Here is a 25,332-nt window from a genome sequence, read left to right on the forward strand (position 1 = left end):
GACTCTCTAATCTTTGATATTGCCCCGGTTCCCTTTTACGGATATAATCAATTTTACAGCCAATACATCACTTGGGGTGCATGAGCAGAGAAAGAAAATACCAATTCTGCCTTTTACCAGTTCTGCTTCCAAGGCTTTTATTTTGCTCTCATATGCAGCTTTTTGAGAAGAAAGCTCTTGCTGAGCCATTTCTTTTGCAATTTGGATTCCTTGCATCATTTCTTCCTTTGCTTTCAAATGTGCCTCTTTTATTTCTGCTTCAAGTCTACAAAGCAGCAAAATATTCACAGGGTACATTGTCAAGAATTCTTTATATACCACAGTAGTTCTTAATTATATTAAAATGTTTTCATCAAATAAAAATTTAAAACTCAAAATTTAATTTCTGACATTCTGTCAACAGTGTTCTTAAATTTTAATTGCTTTTGTTTAAACAGGACAATATAAAAGGATGAAAATTTGCTTATTTGTTTAGTTACTATAGCAGATGCCTGATATTTAAATAGATACATTTTTCTAATCTTAAAGAAAATAAGTTATATAAAAATATGATGTCATAGTGAACAGGATAGTAAACATTATAGTCAACATTACAGAAAATACAAAATAAGGATTTTTTTTGAAGGGCAAGAGCACATGTGTGCGCACATGGGCGTACGCATTGCAGGGGAGGGGCTGAAGGAGAGAGCAAGAGAGAATGTCAAGCAGATTCCAACTTAGCATAGAGCCCAACACAAGGCTCAGTCTTAGCTGAAATCAAGAGCTGGATGTTTAGCTGACTGAGCCACCCAGGTGCCTCAAAATAAGGGTATTTTATGCTTAACAATGGTTAGGGCAAAAATTGAACTTCATATATCAATAACTTTTAACTCACGTTTAGGTCACAGATTAAGAAAAACATTGAAATAACTAAAAATGATATGAATGCTGATAAAACAGATTATGTATTTTCAGCCATCTATAATAATTTGACATTTTGGGAAGTCAAAACATTAAATTAGCTTTGTCATTTTTCAATATGTAAGGGAAAAAAGCATCAAGGGGTATAAAAAACTAAAAGCTTCTTTCTTATCAATAAAATCAATGCTTTAGCAACTATACTGTATGGAAATTTCCATTCCCAATTTTACTGAAAAAGAATATCAAAAGAAAGAAGGCTAGTCATGACCAGGGTCTGGAGGTGGAGGGGGGCAGTGTGCTGAGGGGGCGAGGGGGGAAAATGGAGAGTCCCAGTTTAATGGGGACAGAGTTTCAGTTTGGGATGATGAAAAAAGTTTTGGAGATGGATAGTTTGATGATTGTACATACTGTCAATACACTTAATGCCACTGAAATGTATATTTTAACATGGTTAAAATAGTTAATTTTATGTTCTATATACATTTTTTTTAAAAAAAGAGCAAAAGCAAGCTTAGACTTTTTAGAAGAAAAGTGGGATTAGCCTAGTCCATACTAGTCATTCTGATTCCTCCACCCTTCATCCTCGTTAGCCATCAAGCATAGTTGATTCTTTCTCCTTAATACTCTCTCCATACTGTCTCCCACCCAACCAACCACACTGTACTTCTCTTACTTCAACAATCTCTGAACTGTATTTGCAAGCTCTATTTGCTCTGCCTCTAATCCATTCTCCAAACTTGGATCGCAGTGAGCTCTAAAAATGTGATTTTGATCATGTCTATCTCTTCTCTACTTAAAACTCTTTAATGACTACAAATCTTTAAGATAAAGTCCTAACTCTTTAGTATTTTATTTATGTGTACTTTACCAATTAGTTTACAAGGATACTGCTTAAATTGGAAATCCTACAATACTGCACGAGCTAAAAACAGGGCAAAGAAAACAAAAAGGTTACACTCCACCTGTTCAAACTCTGGCTAACTTCTAATGGTCTCTTGGGACTCCATTCCAGGGAATGTCTTCTCATCCCCTAGAAACTTTGCTGGTTCCTGGTTGGGACTAGGAGTCACCCCCCAACAACAAACCACACACAGCACAGGACTCTGTCATGGCACTCTGTCACAACTATCTATCAGCCCCATGAGATGATAAATTCCTCCAGTACAGTCGCTAAATTTCAGTTATTCTTTGTATTTCCTAGTATAGTGACAGATACATATAATATTTGCTCAATAAATGTCTGGAGGCTAGCACAATATGATTAACTCTCTCCTGTAGACCTCTCTCATATTCTACTTGATATCACTAGGAATACTTACTGCGATCTCTGTGCCATAAGCAACTCATTTTTTGCAAATTCAAAGTCTTTTGGACCCTCGTTTGTAAGAGTATCTCCACCAGATGGTCTTTTTCCTTTCTGGACTTCTACAGGATGATTAAATCTAAAATAATGATCTCCACCAAGAATCACCCGATCACCCTAAAGCACACAAAAAATTTACTTGCTTGAGGTGAGTCTGAATCAAAAACTTAACATGGGACAAATAATTAAGTTCAGCAATTCCATACAGTCTAAGATTAGTAATAATAAACATAAAAATCATAGCAACTAACATTTGTTACTTTCTATAGGCCAATCACTGTGTTAAATACCTTTCATATATGTGATCTCATTTATGTCTCACAACAACTCAGTGAGATACTACTATTATCTCAATATTAGGAATGAGAGAGCTGAAGAGCACAGAACTTAATAATCATAATTAGCATTCACTGAGCTTACAATTTGCAGACATTGTTTTAAGAACTATAGACTAAGTATTTCATTTAATCCTCTCCTGCCCCTGAAAGGTAGGATATATATGAAGTGACCAACTATCTTGGTTTGCCTGCGACAGACTGGTTTATGCCTGTTCCTCTGATGCAATTTTTTTTAAAGTTTTATTTATTTAAGTAATCTCTACACTCAATGTGAGGCTGGAACTCAGGATCCCAAGATCAAGAGTGACATGCTCTTCCAACTGAGCCAGCCAGGAGCCCTTCTCCCGATGTATTAAAAATGCTCTCAAAAGTATCCTAACTTGGGTGATACATAATCACCCTAATTAAATAACTTTTTCAAAGGTCACATAGCAAATAATCAGGGCTTATTTCTGCTCTTTACTGGACACATAATGGTGCTGTCAGTGGTCAGCTCTTCAGGTACTAGTTTATAGTGATACAACTTTTTGCACAAGCGAAGGCAATTAATGAAATAGAAAAGAGAATTTTAGAACTGGAAAGTTCTTAATTTAGTTCACTACCTTACCTTACAGAAGAGAAAACTGGGACTCACGTAAATTAAACAACTTGTCCAGAGTCAAATAATTTGTTAAATTCTAGCACAGGCTAACTTACATGATGTAATACTGTGGATTCCAAAATATGTTTTCCATTTATATATGTCTTTGCTTCTCCAATTGGGATGATACTCACTATCCCATCAAAATTTTTTATAGTACTGTTAAGATAAGAAGTACATTATTAAATTATAAGACAGACAAAAAAGAAAAAGACAATACAAGATAATCCTGCTTAGGTTATTCCTTTGGTGTTAAGATTCACATCAATTTGTGACAAAAATAACTTGAAATTCTTTTATTTTCCTCCAACTACTTTTTGTAGTTCTGGTGAAAAAAGCCTGGCCTCTGTAGCAATTCCATCCATCAGTGGTGGGAAGAATTTTCATTGTATGTATTTTAATTATAACTACTTAAAAAAATACCAACCCTCCCCCCAAAAACAAAATAAAATGACATAAACTCAAGGAAAAAACACTGTGCTACAATAAAACAAAGAGCCTTGATCCATCATAAAGGCACCAAAACAGAGAAAAGATAAGCCACATACTGAAAAAAAGATACTTGCAACACATAAAACAAAGGTTTGGCAATCAGAATATATAAAGAACTCTTAAAAATTATTAAGAAAAAAAAAACAACAATCCAACTAAAACATGGACAAAAAACATAAACAGGCAAATCACAGAAGAGCAAACTAAAATAACCAATAGGGGATCCCTGGGTGGCTCAGCAGTTTAGCGCCTGCCCTTGGCCCAGGGTGTGATCCTGGAGTCCCGGGATCAAGTCCCACATCAGGCTCCCGGCTTGGAACCTGCTTCTCCCTCTGCCTGTGTCTCTGCCTCTCTCTCTCTCTCTCTCTATCATAAATAAATAAATAAATATTCAAAAAAATAAATAAATAAATAACAAAATAAAATAACCAATAAATACATAAAGAGATTATTAGTCAAAGAAATGCAAAATGAATCTACAATGAGATACTATATCATGTCTACTTGATTGGCATAAATTAAAGTCTGACATACCAAGTGTTGACAAGGATGTGGAGTAATAGGGTACCTTAATGCCAACAGAAGTAAAAACTGATAATCATTTTGGAAAACAATTTGAAATTACCTAGTGAAGCTGAATAAGAACACACCCTACCACTTAATAGCTTAGGTATTTTTATACATAATTTAAGAGTGTTTCCCAAACCTTAAAAATTCTTATTTTTATAGCATAATTAGAAAACCATGTTTATATAGCAGATTGGGGTAAATAGTAAGGCTGCTCACAGTGACACAGGACTAGTCTGGTAGGTCAGGCCTCCAAGGTTTCTACTGGCTACCGTTTAAGTGCTCATATCTCAGTTAATCATCTGGGAAACTCACTCTAGAGAAACTCTTCACATTTATACCAAGAGACATGTATAAGAATATACATAGTAATATTGTGGTAGCAAAAAATCATAAGCAATCCAAATGTCTACCAACAAGAGACAGATTGTAATAATATAAAAGGTAGATAAATGCACACAATAAGATACTTCACAGCAGTAAAAATAAAAGAACATCAGAAGGAATGAATCTTGAAAACACAACGTGGAGCCAAAACAATCTGCATATACTATCCTCCCAACAATATGTATTCAATTCACATGAACAAAAGTCAAATGATACAAAAAATTTTAAATTTGTCAATCTAACCAAAAATCCTGTCATATAAGATGGACAGAAGTTTAATTTCATGCCAATGACTACAATTCCAAAAAAAGAAATGATCCCTCAACCAACAGATCACATACACCAAAAGAGAAATAGCGTTACATTGTAACTCATATTGAGAGCAATTAATCTATTTTCCTTATAAAACACTCAAAACATCTTTTTCCTGGCTAAAGATGCATTTGAAGAATTATAGCAAAGAATCAGTATAAATGAATGCCTCACGTGAAGGAAAAAATACATATCAAGATACAGAAACCTACTAAAAAATGAACAGAAGCCTTTTTATTTTTAGAATAACATACCAATGATCATCAGCAATCAGCACTCCAGATAACTGAATATCATGGCTTGAGTTTGGTTTATACTTTCCGACTGTTGTCGTTCCTTCTTTTATCATATATAATAGCATCTCTGACAGCTGAGGATCTTCATTGAGATTGACAAGGTTTGGCAAATGATTGTCCATTTGAAATGTAATTCCTGCTTTCTAGTGGAAGTCAGAAAATAACACCTGGCAATAATATCTGGTTTTGTTAACCTTAACAAAAGCATCAAATTATTAAATTCACCTAAAATAAATCATCTATGTTAAACATTAAAATCACTGTATGTGAAGTCTCAAAAAAGGTTTCTTAGAATCTCTCTTTCATGATTTCCCTATGACTATTATCAGCATACTTCTTAGAATTTTAGAGTTATGTTAACCTTTCTTTGACCCTCACCATCCTGAGCCCTCTATGCATCAGTCACCCTCAAACTGTGCTTTTTCTTATCAAATGATTGGCTTTAGAATGGATCCATTCTTGGATGCCTGGGTGGCTCAGCGGTTGAGCGCCTACCTTTCACCCAGGGTGTCATCCTGGAGACCTGGGATCGAGCCCCACATCAGGCTCCCTACATGGAGCCTGCTTCTCCCTCTGCCTGTGTCTCTGCCTCTCTCTGTGCCTCTCATGAATAAATAAATAAAACCTTAAAAAAAAAATAGAATGGATCAATCCCTTTTGTTGCATCTTTGCTGCCCTCACCTTAGCTCAGACTCTTATTACCTCATACTTGAACCACTGCAGCAGCTGCCTGACTGCCCTGTCAACAATTTCTCCTGTTTTCAATTAATTCTCCTGAAAGGATATTCTCAAAATGTCGACTCTCTGGTCAAACATTTTCAATCACTTCCCACTTCCTATAAGATAAAACTCAAATTACTTAGCCTGAAAATCAATGATATAACCATAACATATCCTGCCAATTTTATCTCCTTATGACCATTTACAAACTGCTACTTCAATAAAACTGATCCACACACCTTCTGAGCACACCTTAAGCTTTTGCACCTTTACTCTCATACAATTTTCCTTTCCTAGAATGCACTCTTCCTTTTTCCTATCAAAATCTTACCCAGGCTTCAAAGTCAAATATTCAAAACTCAAATCTCACTTCTTCTGTGAAGCTGGACTCACCACTCCCAAGGAATAATCCCCCTTTCCTTTCAATTCTTATGGTACTTTGCCTACCAATCATTTGAAATATTTCCTTTACTGTCAATACCTTTGCCCTTGACCCGTGCTCTCCAATCTTCTTTAGAACCTCATTCCATTAAGGAGTTTTGATTCCTATAAAAAAAAGTTCAAGTCTCTTCCATCCTTTAAAGAGACAAAACCAAAATGAACAAAACTAAACTTCCCCACAATCTCACATCCCCTTTCTCCGCTTTCTCACTTCAGGTTTTCAGAATTTTATGTATGGCTCTATCTCCTTAGTCACTCCTCAACTGTCATCTGGCTTCTTTCACCACTACCATGACTTCATAATTTTACGATGCAATGCACACATTTCAGAAACCTGGGCATCATTCTTGACTTTTCCATTTCTTTCAACACACCCATCCAAAAACACCCTCTGAGCCTATCAATTTTACTCCTTCCTATCTCTTGAATCCAACTCCTCCACTAACCATTCCATCACTGCTTGACTCAAGCTCTCACCGTCTCTTGCTTTCACCATGGCAACAGCCTCCTAAATGAATAATCTTCCCATCATCAGTCTTTCCTCCCTCAAATCCACCATTGCCAGAAGAATCTACTTAAAACACAAGTCTTTTCCTGTCACTTCCTTTCCATGTAATACACTTCAGGGGCTCCTAATCACCTAAATTCAAGTTCCTCACTACGTCATGATCTGAATGTTGCATCTCTCTCTCTGGTCCAATCTCTGCCCCCACCATCAATACACAAGTTCTGAATTTTGTGGACTGTGTTGTCCAAACTGTGTTGTCCTTCCATGCTTTTGAATACAGGATTTCTTGCTTAGAAATCTTGACTTTGGGAGCCTAACAAAATCTTGCTTACTCATCCCTTTCTCTTTGAAGTCCTCCTTAATAACCACCCTCATCAAAGTTAATTACTCCCCCCTACTCTTGCTTCTCTTCCTTTTACACGCTTTTCTATGCATTAGGTTGAATCATAGGACACTCCCAGTGTTCAGCCATTTCTTACCTTAAAAATGGCAGCATCATATGGTTCAAACTAGTCAAGTAATACTACATTTCAGTCATCTATTTACATTTTGTAAACCTACCTTCAGATTACATGCTCTCTGAAGGCCAAAACTATATTTTATTCACTTTGGCCTCCCCAATGCCTGGCACTACATAAACATTTAATATTTGTTGAACCAAAGTGAATAGAATTAGATGGTTCATATTTTTAACTTTCCAACATAGTTATGGGCTCTACATAATCACAATCTTGATCTCAATCGACACTTCTTTATACTAATTCTCAGTATTGCTTTGTATAGAGTCAGTTACGATGAGTATTTGAGAAATTAGGTTTACATATTTACCGTCATCTTTATTTAATTTTTGTATCAGTTTAAAGAGTTGAAGTGATACCTGTAACTCCTTTGTTTCTTGAAGTTTTCTTCTTTCAGCTTGTTCAAGTTTTTCTTTCCATGCTCTTTCCAAAGACAAACAAAATAATAGAGTTAAAAACATCAAGATGCATAAGACTGAGACTCAAAAGACAATCAAGAAGGAAGGGAACCACTTAGGAATATTTGAAATATGATAGTTTGAGGACATACTGCTCTATTCATACAGAAAGTAGGAAAACAGAGCCACAGATACCTCCTCATGTCCTCCCTCTCCACCAACTCCAACCCCACCTGTCCAATGATTCCAGGCAACACACTGACATCTAAGATATTGACTATATTCCACCTTTGCATTTCTGTCATGTCTCTCTCTTGCTGATGCAGTTTCATTCTTAAGGATGTTATTTCTTGCCGGCACAGCCTATATCGTTCGGGGTCAATATTTCGATTATTTCTTTGAGCAGCTTTTAGCTTTTCAATTTCTGCTTTCAATTCTAAATATTTGTAAAAAAAAAAAAAAAAAGCATGATTAATAACATTTGATATACATAATAATTACCACACTAGGTATAATCCTCCAATCTTATTTGAAGTTTTAAATATTACTAAACAAAATAGAATATTTGCAGAAATCAGTTTTAGTTTATTTACATTACCTATAATTTCTACTTGGCCTTAATCTGAAAAAGTGCTCCCCATCTTAATGAATTCCCCCCCCATAAGTAGAATGGCCATATAATGTATTGTCCAAAGTGGACACTTTTGAGAAGCACGATTATTTACACCAAGACATAAACCAGGATAGTCCCATGGGAAACCTTACTCATAAAGACATGTTGGATAAAAAAATCAAAGATTTTTCAAGCTGGAGTTCAGAATACTTATTTTTTTTAATCTTTTTTTTAATATTTTATTTATTTATTCATGATAGGCAGAGAGAGAGAGAGGCTGAGACACAGGCAGAGGGAGAAGCAGGCTCCATGCAGGGAGCCCAATATGGGACTCGATCCTGGATCTCCAGGATCAAACCCTGGGCCGAAGGTGGCACTAAACCTACTGGGCCACGGGGCTGCCCCAGAATACTTATTTTTAATGAAAACAGCCCTATTATGAAAAAGGAGTGAATCCAAAGGGGAGAAGATTGACCATGATAGAGCAAACTCGTTTTTCTCTGGCCTGCTCCACTGGCATAACCATTCACTCTGTGCAGCTCCAAAGGGCCAGAGGACAAAAGACTATGAAAAGGTGGTAGTTCCACATAAGCAAAGAGAAAACTGCACAAATTAAGATTCTTTGCAGGCACTCAAGTCCATCCTAAGCAGGTGATTCCCAAGAGATACACAGAAAGTAATATTGAGCATAAATGAAGTTAGGCCTATGCTACAAACTCAAGCCTTCAGATCACAATCCTTTACATCAATGAACTAAGCAAGAGTAGAACTGATAAAGAGAATGACAATAGAAGAAAGGTCATAAGAGGAAAAGTAATAAATCATAGTATTTTTATTCTCCTGCACACACCTATGGCTCAGTCTGTAAGATTCTGTTTCTATGCTTGCTATTTCCCCTTCACCCACTCTCTAGTTTCTCTGCTCTTTTTCTGTTTTCCCCTTATTCTCTTTTCCATTGTCCTTCCATCTCTCTTCCACCATCACTGTAGAATATTGACTATAATCTATTATAAATAGATATGAGAGAAGTATCTTTAATTTTCTTAAATTGCATATTTTCATAACTGAAATTAATATTTGAGATTTAATTGTTAGAAAACAACTTTTAAATGTTTAGAAAAATCTTCACCTCTAATTAACTTAGCATTCATATCTTCATTTACTTTGGCGATATTGACTATCATACGAGCTTGGCTGGCATATCTAAGTGTGTTTAATGTTTCTTCAATGTTGCTGGCAGCGGGACTGATTGTAGCGATCATTGCAGTTTTTGAATTTCCACCCAGACTTTCTTTTAACAGCCTTCAAGGAAAATAAGTTATAATTAAGCCTTGTTTCTACAACAACCTAATAGCAGTAATTATGTACAAAGCACAAAACAAACTAATAGGGTTTCTAATATAGTATTATACTCTTCACTCACATACCATTCAGGACTCTTTTTTTTTTTTTTTTTTTTTTTTAAAGTAAGCTCTACACCCAATGTGGGGCTTGAATTCATGACCCTGAGATTGGGAGCCAGCCATGAGCCTCACCATTCAGAACTTTTTTGGTATATGTAGTTATTTTTAGATCTCATGAACATTTTGTTTTCTCCTATACTTTTTATATTGTTTTATGAAAGTTACTGATGCAAAGATTTAAAATGTGGTTCACCATCAAATATTAGTAAGATCCCTCTTGCCACTCCTCAGACTACACTGAGCTACTTCAGGAAAGAAACTATGAATGTTAGTTATCTCTGTATTTCCAGAGCTATCACAACCTTTAGGAATAAGTGCTCAATAAATATTAAACATGATGAATGAACACATAAGCAAAAATTTTGTTTTCTACTATATGCAAAAGCTTTCATTTATAGGAAAAAATATAGCATGAGACTAAAACAACTATCTTTAATGCAGAATGAATTTCACTATTCTTAGCTTTCAAAAAGCACACAAAAAATTAATTTCCCCTTAAATGTTTTGAAGTAAGAACTATATTTTCATAAACCAATTATAAAGAAACATTGCTGTCGGGGGCCTGGGTGGCTCAGTTGCTTAACTGTCTGACTCTTGATTCCAGCTCAGGTATGACTCAAAATCATACATGAGATCAAGCTCCACATCGGGGCTGTCAAGTAGAGATGCAGCCCTTATCAAAGTTATATATTAACACTTATCACAATTGGATATTGAACCTATACAGATGTAATTTGAATATAACATATCTGATTAATGAAAACATACTCATCAATGAAAACACTTATTAAACACTTAAATGCTAGTCAGTGGGTGCCAAACAAAATGATTTCACTTTACACACAAAGCAACATGTTTGGTAGTATCATATATGTTCAGACATTAAGCCCTAAAAACAGTAGTATTAGTATGAATTTCTTACAGTGATAGCATATATTATGTACTAAGAGTTTTATATTAATTAATCTTCACTATAACCCTAAAAGATAGGTATTGTTATTATCTTCCTTTTTCAGATGAGGAAACAGACCTTAGAATTAAATGATTTGCCTGAAGTTGCAGAGCTTTTAAGATACAGAGCCAAGATTCAGATCCACATAGTTTGGCTCTAGAATTCACACTGCTAAACCACTTCTTCTCTGCCCAAGGTTATATGAAGTCAGTCTATTGTTCTTTTCCCCACAGTACTCAATGTATTTTAAATACAATTATTTGTACTTCAAAAGATACTTGCCATGTAAGAACAGATTCACGGTAAGGAATAAAAACTCTCTTTCCGTTTGCTTGTTCAGAAAGTGCAGATATAACCTTTCCCAATGTGAGCAAGGACTTGTTAATACTCACACCTTCCTGTATACAAGATAAAAACAACTAATTTAAAATAACTGCTCAGCAGTATACTTATTTCACAAAATATATTCCTTCCCTCAAATAATTACTGAGTAAATATTTTCTTCCATAAACTACCAACTTTCTTACAACTCAAAATTTACTAATTTTCTTTGAAAAGTAAACATAACCAAAAAAGTAAAGATCTTTCTTTAAACCACAGCAATGCAGTCTATAAAGATAGTATTCGTTTTTGTTTTTGTTGTTGTTAAATACATTTAGTCTGCAACCTCCTAAAAATAATGCCCTGGAGAATAAGTTTTATTAAAATGAAAAAAAGCTTCACATTTTTTAAAGTATATATATATATTTTTTAATTTATTCATGAGAGACACACAGAGAGAGGCAGAGACACAGGCAGAGGGAGAAGCAGGCTCCATGCAAGGGAACCTGATGTGGGACTCAATCCCAGGACCCTGGGATGACGACCTGAGCCAAAGGCAGACGCTCAACCACTGAGCCACCCAGGTACCCCTAAAGTATCTATTTTTTTAAGTAATCTCTGTACCCAGCATGGGTTCAAACTCACAACCTCGAGATCAAGAATCACATGCTCCACTGACTGAGCCAGCCCAGTGCCCCAGAGAAGCCTCATATTTACCTTCAGTCGATCTCCACTAGTTTGAGCTGTGGAGCAGCGCTCACTGCCCGCCAGATCTATCAGGTTTATTCGGCTCGTTATTCTGTGATCATGTTCTTCCCCATCAACAGATTCTGTCTGTAGCAAAATGATATTAAAATAATATGTCATAAGTTCCTCCATGACTTATCAACATAAGTCTTGAAAGGGAAAATTATACAAGATTTCAAACCGCTCATTTATTTTTGTTACTATCCCTTTACAAATGTGTGATAATTTATGATTTACAATAAATATCCAAGAATACATAGAGCAATGCTTGCATTATGCCAAAATAAATCAATTTAAAGAGATAAAAACTCACAACTACCCAATTATATTAAGGAAATAACCATAAATTTATTATTTATTATTTGCAAATTTATTATTTGCTCATAAATAGAGCAAACGCTTAATGTACAAAGGTATTATTTATCCCAGAATTAAAGGAGCAAGGTATTTAAAAGGAACATAAACGTCCAACAGTGAAGGAACTGGAATAGTCAATGGAATGTTACACAGCTATGAAAAATGATAATTGGCAAAGAATTTTTTTTAAGATTTCATTTATTTATTTATTTTAAAGATCTTATTTATTTATTCATGAGAGACAGAGAGAGAGAGAGGCAGAGACATAGTCAGAGGGAGAAGCAGGCTCCCCACAGGGAGCCTGATGCGGAACTTGATCCCAAGATTCAGGATCACGATCTGAGCCAAAGGCAAAGGCTCAACCACTGAACCACCCAGGTGCCCCTTGGCAAAGAATTTTAGTAGCATAAAATTACTGCAGATTTTTTAAATTGGTTTAAGTATGATTGTAAAACAAAATATATCAAAAAATAAAATATATCAAAATATTTAGAGGGGCTTTATTTGAAGAGTGGAACCTATGGCTGAATTTTTTAAAATCTTTGACTTTCTGATATGTTTTTCCAAATACTATACAATTACCATATATTGATAACATATTATCATACATTAGTATGTTATATTAATATCAATATCATAAATAATCATACATTATTGGTTTTTCAAACAGTAAGAAAAAAGCTACTGCCATATATGCCATGAGTCATTCAGCTATTGTGTACACTAAAATTCGATTATGTTATATATTTATTTTACCATACTCCCATTTGATTTAAAGAATAAAATAAGAAAAACATGAAACCTGAATATATTTGCTACCTTACCTAGGAAAATGATCAATAAAAAGAGTACCTTAGTCTGGGTCATCACCAGGGTGAAAACTGAATGCGATCGGGAGCTTTTATCATTCATACCAGTAGCAGCAGTCGCTCTTTGTTTATTTCCCAATTCTAGCCAGCTCTTATAAGAAAGAAGAGAGGGAGGTTAAAACCGCAAACTAAAATTTATTGCAACAAATTAAGGAACAACAAAGTTAAGTAAGCACATTTAGCAACATATATGCACTTTATAATCTGTTTATAAAATGAAATTAATAAATGTTTGTCATTTAATAATTTGTATTCTCATTGTCAATTTCATTTCCAGCATGGATAGCTGAATCAGGAAATTACACCTTTAAAACACTATTTCAGTAATGCTAAGCTGCTAATGGTCAATTTTTATTTTTACTTCAGAAGAGTCATTCTTGTTTTGTTTTGTTTTTTAAGATTTTATTTATTTATTTATTTGACAGAGAGAGAGCACAAGCAGGGGGAATAGCAGGCAGAGAGAGAAGGAGAAGCAGACTCCCCACTCAGCCAGGAGCCCGATATGGGGTTCAATTCCCAGGATCCTGGGATCATGACCTGAGCTGAAGGCAGATGCTTTACCAACTGAGACACCCAGGTGCCCCAGAAGAGTAATTCTTTTGACTGAAGTTTAACAAACAAAATCAGCTCATAATGAATTAACTAGATCAATCTTTTACATATACACATAACAATTAAGGAGAAATATTCTTATGAATATCTTATGATATGATCTTTATATCTAGTAGAAAGAAAATACAATACAATCAATCTTACCTGGATATCAGAGTAAGAATTGACAACATTCCTATTTTTAAAAAGGAAAAAGACAAAATTGTTTTTACTGATAATTACACTCTTATTCTCATAAAATAATACTCAATTACATAATTACTCTCTGAAGACCATAATTGAATAATTCATAGATATTATTATACTGACTCACAGAATCGTTCACTATCTCCATTCTTAAAGGGTAGGAAATGTTTTGATTTTATCAGAAAGTGTGGTTTCCACTAATGAAGCAGTTTAGCTCTTATTATTGTAATACTCAAGTCCAAATCATGAGACTAAAACATATACTTGACATATATGTGGAGGTGGGTATGCTGGTATGTATGGGTGTCAACATAATCCCAGATTTACTGAATGGAGCTAAATCCATACCCAATCACTTTCCCTTTCCTGTAAGAAAGCATTTGGAATGTTGAAAGATGAAGTAAATGACTGTTGGCATGTTTTACACTCTCCACCCTAACCTCATCTTAGCACCTTCTCCCCTCTTCAGCTTAGGGTAATAGATTTAAAAAAAAAAAAAAAAAAAAGGCAGCTGGAGAGGGAAAGCTTAACTTAACGGGGAAAGGGGATAGAAGGATAAAAATCAGATATTTCACACATAGTATAACACTCTATGCCAGGCACTTCACAGGTGCTGTGAAAGATAAAAATAACAAAAAAACAAGGATCTAACACTCTAGTTGAAAAGAAAAGGAAAAATTAATTTAATAATATTAAGGGTAGAAGGCTAAATAGTTATCCAGTGGTTCAAAGTTGGGGAAGCAAATAAGAACAATATTCATTTTATTCATTACTTCTCTCCTTCAGCTTCTGCTGAGCCAAACACTTACATTGACAGAGCTTCAACATACGGTCCAGAGACAGGATGCTCCCTTACTCTCAGCTAATAGAAGCAAACATTAGCATTATTAAAGACATAAGGAATATTTCATATAAAATTCTTAAAAGATTTCATTTATTTGAGAAAGAGGGAATGAGAGAGAGAGAGAAAGAAAGGAAAGGGGGGAGGGGCAGAGGGAAAGGGAGAAACAGACTCCTCTGCTGAGCAGGGAGTCCTATGCAAGGCTTGATCCAGACACTATGGGATCATGACCTGAGCCAAAAGCAGACTCTTAGCCAACTAAGCTACCCAGGCACCCCTAAAATACAGTTTTAAATGATCCTTTTTTCTATATTTGGAGCTTAAGGCAAAGAGACTTGCCTTTACTTGACCCAGAGATAAATATAAAGGTTCTCACAAACACAAATCTGGAAGGTATTTAAGACACTGCTTCCAGTATCACAAATGTTTCTGTTCTCACCATATGCTACAGTTCACTGTTGCATCAAATATATTACTAGTTCTTTATTCTTTTCTTTTTTTAAAGATTTTATTTATTCATGAGAGAGGCAGAGACACAGGCAGGGGGAGAAGCAGGCTCCATGCAGGGAGCCCAATGTGGGACTCGATCCCGGGACTCCAGGACCACGCCCTGGGCCAAAGGCAAACACTCAACTGCTGAGCCACCCAGGTGTCCCTAGTTCTTTATTCTTAAGACCCGCAGTAGCTATTCTCTCTATGCTTTTAAATCTCTCTAAAATACGTTCAGTAAATTTCAGACAGTTAAAATTTTTGTTTTACCTTATACGTTTTAAACTTTGTAACCCGAAATTGAAAACACATTTAAGTCAAAGAAGAAAATGCCAAGTTTAAGATTCTTGATGTTACCAAAGTAAATCACATGACCTTGAACAAGTCAAGTGACCTCTTTAGATTTTAGTTTCTTGCTCTCCAACATCCTTTCCAAATTAAAAATTTTACATTTTTTTGAAAGGATTTTATTTGAGAGAGAGAGCACGCGTGCATGCATGCGTGCGCACATGTGAGCTAGTGGGGGGTGGGAGGACAAAAGGAGTATCTCCAGCAGACTCTCAGCTGCCCTGAGCACAGAGCCTGAAGCAGGGCTCCATCCCACAACCCTGAGATCATGACCTGAGTGGAAATCAGGAGTCAGAGGCTTAACCAGCTGAGCCACCCAGGAGCCCCCAAAATTTTACATTTTGATACCAGTTTTTTAAAAAGATTATTTTTGGAACCTTTCTATTTCATAGAAAATACTATCTATAAGATACCAATTTGCTAAAGAATCTAATAAGATACATATTCTATGATAACAATACAACTTTTAAACTTCTGCTTTTTGGCTTTATAGACTTTTAGGGATTTAGTGTTTAAGTGGTCCAACCAAATCTTGGAACAAATATTTTACCTTTAATTTTGATACAATATTTGCTTTAAAAGAGACTAAATTTAATAACTAATTTCCACTAACAATAATGTTCAGCTTATTTACTACTCATTTGGATTATAGATCCCAAGTATTTGCTAACATATAATAGCAATACCAGTAAAAATGTAAGCCATATAGATCATCTTGAGAACTAATGTAACTATATACATTTATAAAAACAACTTAAAAACAAATCATAAATCGTTTTAATCTTACTGGCTGCTTTCTCTGCCCATTTTCGCCTTTACAAACCAGAAGGTCATGAATTTTTTCATTATATACTTCAAAAAAGCTCATTTCAAGATGGCAGCTGACCTAGGAGAAATAAAAACACAACATGCAAGTTATTTTAAAAACCCAAAAATAAATAAATAAATAAATAAATGAATGAATAAATAAATAAATAAATTAAATAAATAAATAAATAAATAAATAAATAAATAAATAAAAAAAAACCCTTCCATTTTTTGCAAATCGTGTCTGATAAGGTTCGGACACCCAGAATATATAAAGGACTCTTAGAACTCAACAACACAAAGACAAACAACACAATTTAAAAACGGGCAAAGGACTTGAATAGACACTTCTCCATAAAAGATGAGTTCTACTTACTAAGATCTCTGAAATGTTCAACCCCAGTCACTACCTCAGTCTAGCCCCTTGTCATGCCTTCCTTATACAGTTTATAAGTCCCACAACTGGCCTCTGAATCCAGTTCTACTTCCTTTCAATCCATTCTCCACAGTGCAGCCAGAGCTAACTCTTTTTTTTTCTTTAAGAACAAAGATGATCATTTGACTTTCTTGCTTAAAATCCTTCCATAGCCTTCTAGATTCCTGGAAGCAAGGTTCATAAAGTCCTTCACAAGCTGAGTTCTGCCTCCCTCTTTGATTCCATCTCTTGTCACCCTCCACCCTCAAATTCCATGCTAAAGCAAAGTAAACAATTTATAGATTCCCAAAGTCTCCCTACTTTCTTGCTTTCAAAGCTTTGAACATGCTCCTCCCACTGCCTGGCATGTCCTTCCACCTCTTCACCAAACTATTAGCTACTATGTCTCCTTCAAAAATAAGGTCAGTTGTTCCCTCATCTAAGAAAACCTGGCTCCCTTAACTCTTATTCTCACAGCACACTGTTCTTACTCTATCATACTATTTATTTAGCATTAAATTGGTTGTATTTGGCTATTTACTGGTTCATTTCTCCATTACACTCTCTTAAGTACAGTGACTGGGCCTTTTAATTCCATATTCCCAAATCTTGCACAATATTTCCCCAATTTCCCTTAACATAAGAATCACTAGGGGGAAAGTATGAAAACTATAAATTCCCAGCTATGGCCCAAATCAACTAAATTAGAATCTCCAGAAGAGTTTTGTTTTGTTTTGTTTAGCAAGTATATATATACACACGCACACAATCAATATGAAAAACTGTCCCTGACACATTCCTGGTGATTCTTATGATCAAGCAAATTCGGGAAAAAGTGATCTAATAGGCTGCTTGGCAAACAGTGGATGCCCAGTAAATACCTGCTGAATATATGAATGAATAAGTGAAAAGGGAAACCAGTACAGACGTTTCAGGTGCAGTGTAAAAAGCATGGCTTTCTAAGTTAGATCTAGGTTCAGACTCCAGCTTCACTACTCTCTGCTTCATGTTGTTCTGAAGTTTATGCCTACTGTCCTTAGTTAAGTCTGTGTACTTGCCTGACTACAAACACACAATAGTACATAACTGACATATTATAAGCCACTATACGCACACAAAGCCACTATACACATACAAAAGTAATAAAGCCAGAAAAGCTAGAGAAAGCAGAAGAGACGATCCTTCTATCACTGCCCACCAAGGGGAATTTATTCTGAAATTCTGAATCTCCAACCTCTCCTCCATATCACTGTTCCAAAGGAGAATGATCTAGAACTTAAAATTATGTCTTCCATAATTTCCTTGTGGTAAAGACTGATTTTAATTTGGTTTGACCGTTTTCTAGTCTCTCATCAAGATTTACAAATGAGAACATACCTCTTGGGTTTGTTTTTTGGCTACTTGAGCAAAAATATCTTCACAAAACCTTGGAATTATTCCCGGTTCTTCATTAAGTCCCATCATCCTGGAAAAAACATAATGAGTGGCAGGGGTGGGGAAGGACAAAACTAATTAGTGGTTTTTTAATTCTTTTTGGGGAAATGAATTGGGGAGTGAATGGGAAGGAAGCTAATTAAACAGCATTCATATCTAATAACCTAGGCTCTAAAGTCAAATCTTCTTGAGTTCAAATCTAGAGCTCATCACTTATTAGCTCTGTGACTCTAAATAAGATACTTAACCCCAGTAAATCTCAATTTCCTCTTCTACAAAATAGGATAAAAAGACCTATCTAACTCAGATAATTGTGAGAAAGTATAAGCAGATATATATATAGATAGATATAGATATTATTTAATATATATAATTTATTAGATGACTTAAATTCTCACAATAATGTTTACAAAATAACCTCTCAGGGCTTTGGTTCACACAAGACATATTACGTACCATAAAATGAGCCAATGACACAAAGTAAACAGTATCTCCTACATGAGCTCAATCAGCCAAGTAACTTGCCCAAGTTTGCAGAACCACTTTACAAAATGGAGGAGACTTGAGCCCAGATCTGTGTAGTTTCAAAACTACATTCTTTCTATCAAACCATACTGTTTCTCACCAAAGATTTAAACATTCTCAATAACTGTACTTGGAATAAAACTTACGTATATGATTTTCCAGAGCCAGTCTGACCATAAGCGAAGAGACAGGTGTTGTAGCCTTCAAAGGCGCGTTCTAGGAGTGGTACTGCTAGAGTCTCATAAACTGTTGTCTGACTGGCATAATTTGGATGGCATTCATCAAAAGACCAGAATCCAATATTATAAATAAAATTATAAACTTGTTTCATGTCAGGATGTTCCACAGTTATTTCTTCCCCATTCATGAAGACCACCTGGCATGCTTTTTCAACCATCTCTCTTTACAAAGAAGCACAAAGAAAAATATTAAGTTACTGTAATTATTTTATTATCCCATAGAATATAATGAGAACCTCAAAACTAGTTAAATACATCATTCCTCCAGAGCAAGATAATTCTTTAGTTTTATGTGGAAAATGTAGACCAGCTAACATAATTATAGTGAGTTTCCAAATTTATATTTCCTACAGCTCTAGTGCTACCACTTAAAGAGAAAATGGAATTACAGATCTGTTGTCTGAAAAATTACCCTACTTCTACAGGATTTTCCATCTTTTTCTTTTTTCTCTTGAGCTCTCCCTTCTCCCACCCCACCTGCTATACTCTACCTATACTCTTCAGTTCAATTCTGGAAACTTTTTAATATATTATAAAGAAGTTTTGGAGGTGCGGATCTATATAAACCTGACATGAAATGCAAATATAATTTCAACAAACTAAGTTAAATAGAAGTCTCAATCATAAATCTCTTTTGGCTACTACCTATTGTTACTGTTAACCCAACAGTCCCTCCCTCTGTTACATTAGCTCCCTTAAAATCATGGGTCTTCATGTGCGTCCTTCTTCCATCTCAGATTTACGCCTAACTTTCACTTACTCTACAACTACAGAAAAACATGATCAGTCCTTGTCTGGCCCCCAATATCCCTTTTGCTCCAAACTCTGTTTTAGATCAGAATTTATCCTGGAAACCACCTGCCTCTTCGATGTGACAAGTGCCCCTCCGCCCCTGTTATTAGCCCAGTTTCCATGGCTTGTCTCATGGGTTTGGACTCAGGCACTCAGTTCCTTACTGAGTTCTCTGCAGTGTAGTCATCCATCGTGAGGTTTGTTCCTACCAGCTCTTCTTTCTGTTGCTTTTCATCCTATCACAATCCTTGAGGCCTTTTAGGTTTCCCCACTCTCTCCAGCCATCTCACCCTCAGTTCTCTCACTTATGACTAACCCCACACCTTCACTAACAGGCTTTAAAGCACTATATGACTTGTCTTTAACTACTGACCTTTTAGGTTCAAACGAGGGCTTCCTTCCCCTGTTGCAGCACCATATCCTCTTACATCTTGCTTAGATATATAACAGAGTTAACAACTACTAATTCTTAAGTCTTTCAGTCACCCCATAAAACATTCAAAAATAACTAGACGCCACATTCACACTTTGTCATGTCCATCTTTCTCAACCCCACCTGTAATCTGTGACTATCTCATCCACAATCACTTTGGAGACAGACTTACAATCGACATCAAATCTAAAAAATCACTGTTATCTATAATTACTATATAGCAGAGATGACATTAGGGATGATACTGCACTGGAAGGGGTTTGGGGAGGACCTCCCTGGGGAATAAGTGACCCCACAAGTGTTCTTTTTAAGGGAACAGAAAAGTCCACCCTACTTGGCAGATTTGAAAGCAGGCTGCATTAGAAACTTAAGTCATTTCGACTTTTTAAAAGCAGTACATCTAAAGAAATTTACGTTTGCCAATTTGGTGATTCAATTGTTTTAATTTTATACCTAATCATCAAAAATAATCAGGGTTCTACAACTAAACCTAAAAGTTCTCTCTACATACAAATGCCACCGCCAGGCTTGAAGATGCATGAATACAATACACTCACACTTTCCAGAGCCAGTGAGGAATTGGACACATTACATGTCACTAGTTTGGCCTTAGATTTTAAAAGGTGTAACATACCTCTTGCTGAAAGGCCTCACACGTACTGCCACTGTCACTTGACTATTCTCTACTTTTAAGGGGTCTGTCTCTATAGAGGTGTACTGGCCCGTAATTTCTTCAAGAGGGAGTATATTTTCTTGGGACCTTTCCCTTTCATTTGCTAGAACAGAGCTTCTTGGCTTTTTAACTTGGAGGCTAGGCATCCTATTTTTCAGTATTGATGCAGCTGGGCTTGTAAGCTGTGGCGTGCCACACCTTGGTGTCAGTTTGTGCCCTACAATGTATTTTGTAGGTGTTTTTTCTAAACTTTCAAACTTATTTGAACGTTTCGCCATATCCTTCCCAATACTTCCATGATGTAAAGCTCCTGTTCCTGGCACTTTGGTGTTCAACTTGCTCTGAAGAGGTTTTGTTGCCAAGTGGCCGGATGGGACAACTTTAGTCTGACTCTGGGAATCAGTGGGTGCACTATTACTTAAGTATTTAAGTGCAACATTTTCACTTGCCCCAGGGAGAGCTTTAGAAAAGGTTTCTTTGTGTTTTTCATCAGCCATCACTTCAATGTCTTTTGGGTCTTTGGCTAAAGGTACAGAAGATCCAACAAAAGAGTTTTTATCTTTATTTAAAATTGTTACGTTCATACTAGCTTCCAGGGAAGCACAATCCTTTTCTGTTGCACTTCCCACATTCTGTGTTGTTTTCCATTTTGCCACACAATCTGTTTGAGCTGTTTTCCATTTTGCCACAGATTCTGTTTGAGCTGTTTTCCATTTTGCCACAGATTCTGTTTGAGCTGTTTTCCACTTTGCCACAGACTCTGTTTTAGCACGACGTTGTAATGTAAGACGTGTTTCTGCAGTTTTTTCAGTTGAGTCTCCCAACTCACTGCCACACAAGGATGATTCTTTGTTCCTTGTAACTCTTCTCTGAAGTGCCAATCTACCTGTGGGGTTAGGGGTAAGAGGTACATCTCCTGTTTCCTTACAGGCAGAAATAACGTAAGTACTATTTATGTCTCTGATTTTACTTGCAGATTTCAATAATGGATCATCATTTTCACATTTTGACATATCTGAATTCAAATGCAGCTTACGTCTGCTACTATGGGTGAGGACATTCAATGGTGAACTCCTTTGGGAAGAAGGTATACCGAGGATATCACTGTTATTTTTATTATACGTGGTGTATATGGACATCGTGGCAGCAAGTTGTTTTAAAAAAGAATGTTGGTGAAAAACCTAAGCTCTTCTTTAGATGTTCATTTGACTTCCAGGCATATCTTCTGAATCAATTTCCAATTATCTGCTAAACTGTAAGAAAAAAAAAAAAAAACAGATTGCAAGACTAAAATAGTCATGAAAAAATATGAGAACCTTCCATTGTGAAAGTAACTTCCCAGAGGAATATGTCAGAATAAACCACAAACTCCTCCTCAGATACTCTTCCCAAGCATTGTCAGACAGATATCTCCCTCCAAAAAGCTTATAATCATTATGCAACTAATATTTACAGAGTCACCATTATCTCCTGGCCTTCTGATACATACTATGGATTTCAAAGACCCTGTTCCCATTTCCTTAGTGTAGAAGGAGTACACAGATAAATACTAGGCCAAAGAGGACAAGTGACTTAAACGACATAAAAAGTACATGTCAAAGAAGATATATGAATGGCCAATAAGCACATAAGAAGATGCTCAACATCACTCATCATTAGGGAATGCAAATCAAAACTACAATGAGATACCACATTCCACCCATTAGGATGGCTACTAACAGAAAAACAAGTGTTGGAAAGGACGTAGAGAAATTGGTACCCTGTGCACTACTGGTGGAAATGAAAAATGGCACAGCTACTGTGGAAAATAGTACGGAAGTTCCTTAAAAACTAAAAATAGAATTACTATACCACCAGAAATTCTACTTCTGGATATCTAACCCAAAAGAATTGAAAGCGGGATCTTGAAGAGACATCTGTACACCCATGTTCATAGCAGCATTACTCGCGATAGCTAAGACATGGAAGCAACCCAAGCGTCCACACACTGATGAATGGCTTGCCAAAATGTGGTATATAAATATAAAGGAAGGGAAAAGAAATGCTGGGAAATATCAGGAAGGGAGACAGAACATAAAGACTCCTAACCCTGGGAAACGAACTAGGGGTGGTGGAAGGGGAGGAGGGCGGGTGTTGGAGGGGAATGGGTGACCGGCACTGAGGTGGACACTTGACGGGATGAGCACTGGGTGTTTTTCTGTATGTTGGTAAATTGAACACCAATAAAAATTAATTAAATAAAAAAAATGTGGTATATACATGCAGTGAAATATCACTCAGCCTCAAATAGAAATTCTACAGTTTGCTACAATCTGGATAAAGCTTGAAGATACAACACTAAGTGAAATAAGCCAATCACAAAAAAGACAAATACTGCATGATTCTACTCACATGAGGTACATAACGTAGTTAAGATCATAAAGAAAGAAAGTATGACGGTGGTTGCCAGGGGCTGGGGACAGCGGCATAGAGTTTCAGATTTACAAGATGACAGAGGATTATGGGGATGGATGGTAGCAATGGCTACACAACAGTGTGAATGTCCTTAAAGGAAACAGGCTCTAAGACGTATACATAAAAGCGGAGAAGGTGATACATGTCAGGCTTATTTTAACACAATAAGAAAAAGAGGAGGAGGAGGAGGAAGGAGCGGGGCGCACCAGGAATACGCATGTCCCCAAGATTTTCATTTAAGTACTCCCCGTTTGCGGATCAGGAGAGGGACTAAGAGAAACCCTAGCACCTAAATCAACGGCTGGGATGAAGCATTTTGTGGACACCTGTTGGATGCAGGTTAGATACAGGAACGCCTCAGGGACATCGGTTGCAGACGAGTCACAAAGCAAGAGTATTCCCACAGAAATCCCACGGACGGTTAAGTGTGATCATTACTCGCTTCTGTCGAGAAAAAATATGCAAGATTAGACAAGAAGACAGTCTGCCCTCGAGCCTCGAGACAACAGCGCGGACACGTGCGCCCCGAAGTAAACACGTCAACGGTCCCCGTCCAGCATCAATGTTTTAAAAAAAAAAAAGGGGGGGGGGGGATCCCTGGATGGCGCAGCGGTTTAGCGCCTGCCTTTGCCCCAGGGCGCGATCCTGGAGACCCGGAATCGAATCCCACGTCGGGCTCCCGGTGCATGGAGCCTGCTTCTCCCTCTGCCTGTGTCTCTACCTCTCTCTCTCTCTCTCTGTGACTATCATAAATAAATAAAAATTTAATAAATAAATAAATAAATAAATAAATAAATAAATAAATAAATAAACGAACAGCGGTGACAAGCGAAAAGGCCTCGCTCGCAGGCCGCTCGGCACCAAACCGGAAACCGCGACGTCGACGACGAGTCCTGAATTGTGCACGCGGGCTTCTGGCCTGTACGACGACGGCGCATGCTCAGACCGCCCCTCGGGCACTGCTACCCAGGAATGACATCACAAGGTAGACTTTTTAAGCAAAAGTCTTTTAAAAGTTCGAAAGAAGGGACGACCATTACCCACCCCAACCCCACCCTCTCAAAAAAAAAAAAAAAAAAAAGAAAAGAAAATCGTTCAGGATACAAGCACCTCCCTTCAAACCTTTCAACGAAACGCACAGAACGTTCCCATTACGGAAATCAAAGGCAAGACAAGATTCTGGAAACCCTACGGCAGCTAAAAAGTAACTCGCTTCCTACACAAAAAACGGGCTTTGGGTTTGGGCAGATTCACCCCCCGCGTTTAAAGGGGCGCGGAAAGAAGAGGAAGGGGGGCGGGGGGCGGGCAGGTCAGTCACACCCAGAAGCACAAGATCCCCGTGGACGGGCTCCCAGGGAGCCACCCCGAGACCTGGGGCGGCGACTGTACCTCTCAGGTGGCCCCCGACGGGGCGAGCCTGCGGCGGGTGACGCTGTGGGCCCAGGGGGGCCCCGCGGAGGCGCCGCCCGAGCGCGACCTCCGGCGACCCCTTCGCCGCCGCCGCCGCCGCCGCCGGGGATTCCGGGCCGGGCGGGGGACCCGCGCTGAGGCGCCCGCCCGCACGCCCCCACCGCCCCGCTACTTCGCCCCCCGCAGGGCGCCCTCACCCCGGTGGCCGCCTCCAGCGCGTCTGCCGCCGGCTCCCTCCCGGGCCGCAATTTGAATGGGCGCCCTGCCTCCTGATTGGCTGATGGACGTCGCGTCGCGGGCCGCGCCCCGGCTTCCTCCCGCCCCCAGGAAGTGCCGGTCGCCGGACCCGCCCCCCGTATCCTTGGCAACAGGCTCCGCCCCCTCGGACGCCGCGAAGGCGTGGGGGTTGGGCTCCTTTCCGTCAATCCCGCGCTTGCGCGGGGCTGGATTCTGAGCCGCACCTGGCAGCCCG

The 25,332-nt window shown here is 37.5% G+C and overlaps 1 protein-coding gene across 2 annotated transcripts in view; it reads right to left on the reverse strand.

Moving 5' to 3' along the window:
• Nucleotides 1–25,124, reverse strand: part of KIF14 (kinesin family member 14) — a 54,497-nt gene extending 29,373 nt beyond the window's left edge. The window contains exons 1-18 of one of the 2 annotated variants that reach the window (XM_072733685.1): nt 25,058–25,124; nt 23,777–23,894; nt 20,958–22,249; nt 19,006–19,260; nt 18,278–18,365; nt 16,466–16,564; nt 14,810–14,862; nt 13,959–13,989; nt 13,186–13,293; nt 11,947–12,063; nt 11,191–11,306; nt 9,623–9,795; nt 8,169–8,316; nt 7,842–7,905; nt 5,254–5,438; nt 3,298–3,400; nt 2,220–2,380; nt 118–265 (exon numbers count right to left, since the gene is read on the reverse strand). In XM_072733685.1, coding sequence (XP_072589786.1) covers nt 118–265; nt 2,220–2,380; nt 3,298–3,400; nt 5,254–5,438; nt 7,842–7,905; nt 8,169–8,316; nt 9,623–9,795; nt 11,191–11,306; nt 11,947–12,063; nt 13,186–13,293; nt 13,959–13,989; nt 14,810–14,862; nt 16,466–16,564; nt 18,278–18,365; nt 19,006–19,260; nt 20,958–22,135 — 3,027 coding nt within the window. In that variant the 5' untranslated portion in view covers nt 22,136–22,249; nt 23,777–23,894; nt 25,058–25,124. The remainder of the gene's footprint in view (nt 1–117; nt 266–2,219; nt 2,381–3,297; nt 3,401–5,253; nt 5,439–7,841; nt 7,906–8,168; nt 8,317–9,622; nt 9,796–11,190; nt 11,307–11,946; nt 12,064–13,185; nt 13,294–13,958; nt 13,990–14,809; nt 14,863–16,465; nt 16,565–18,277; nt 18,366–19,005; nt 19,261–20,957; nt 22,250–23,776; nt 23,895–25,057) is intronic. The other variant, XM_072733684.1, reaches the window with a different exon arrangement.
• Nucleotides 25,125–25,332: the final 208 nt, after the last annotated feature.

This window comes from Vulpes vulpes, chromosome 13 (genome assembly GCF_048418805.1).
Source record: "Vulpes vulpes isolate BD-2025 chromosome 13, VulVul3, whole genome shotgun sequence".
Taxonomy (NCBI): Eukaryota; Metazoa; Chordata; class Mammalia; order Carnivora; family Canidae; genus Vulpes; species Vulpes vulpes.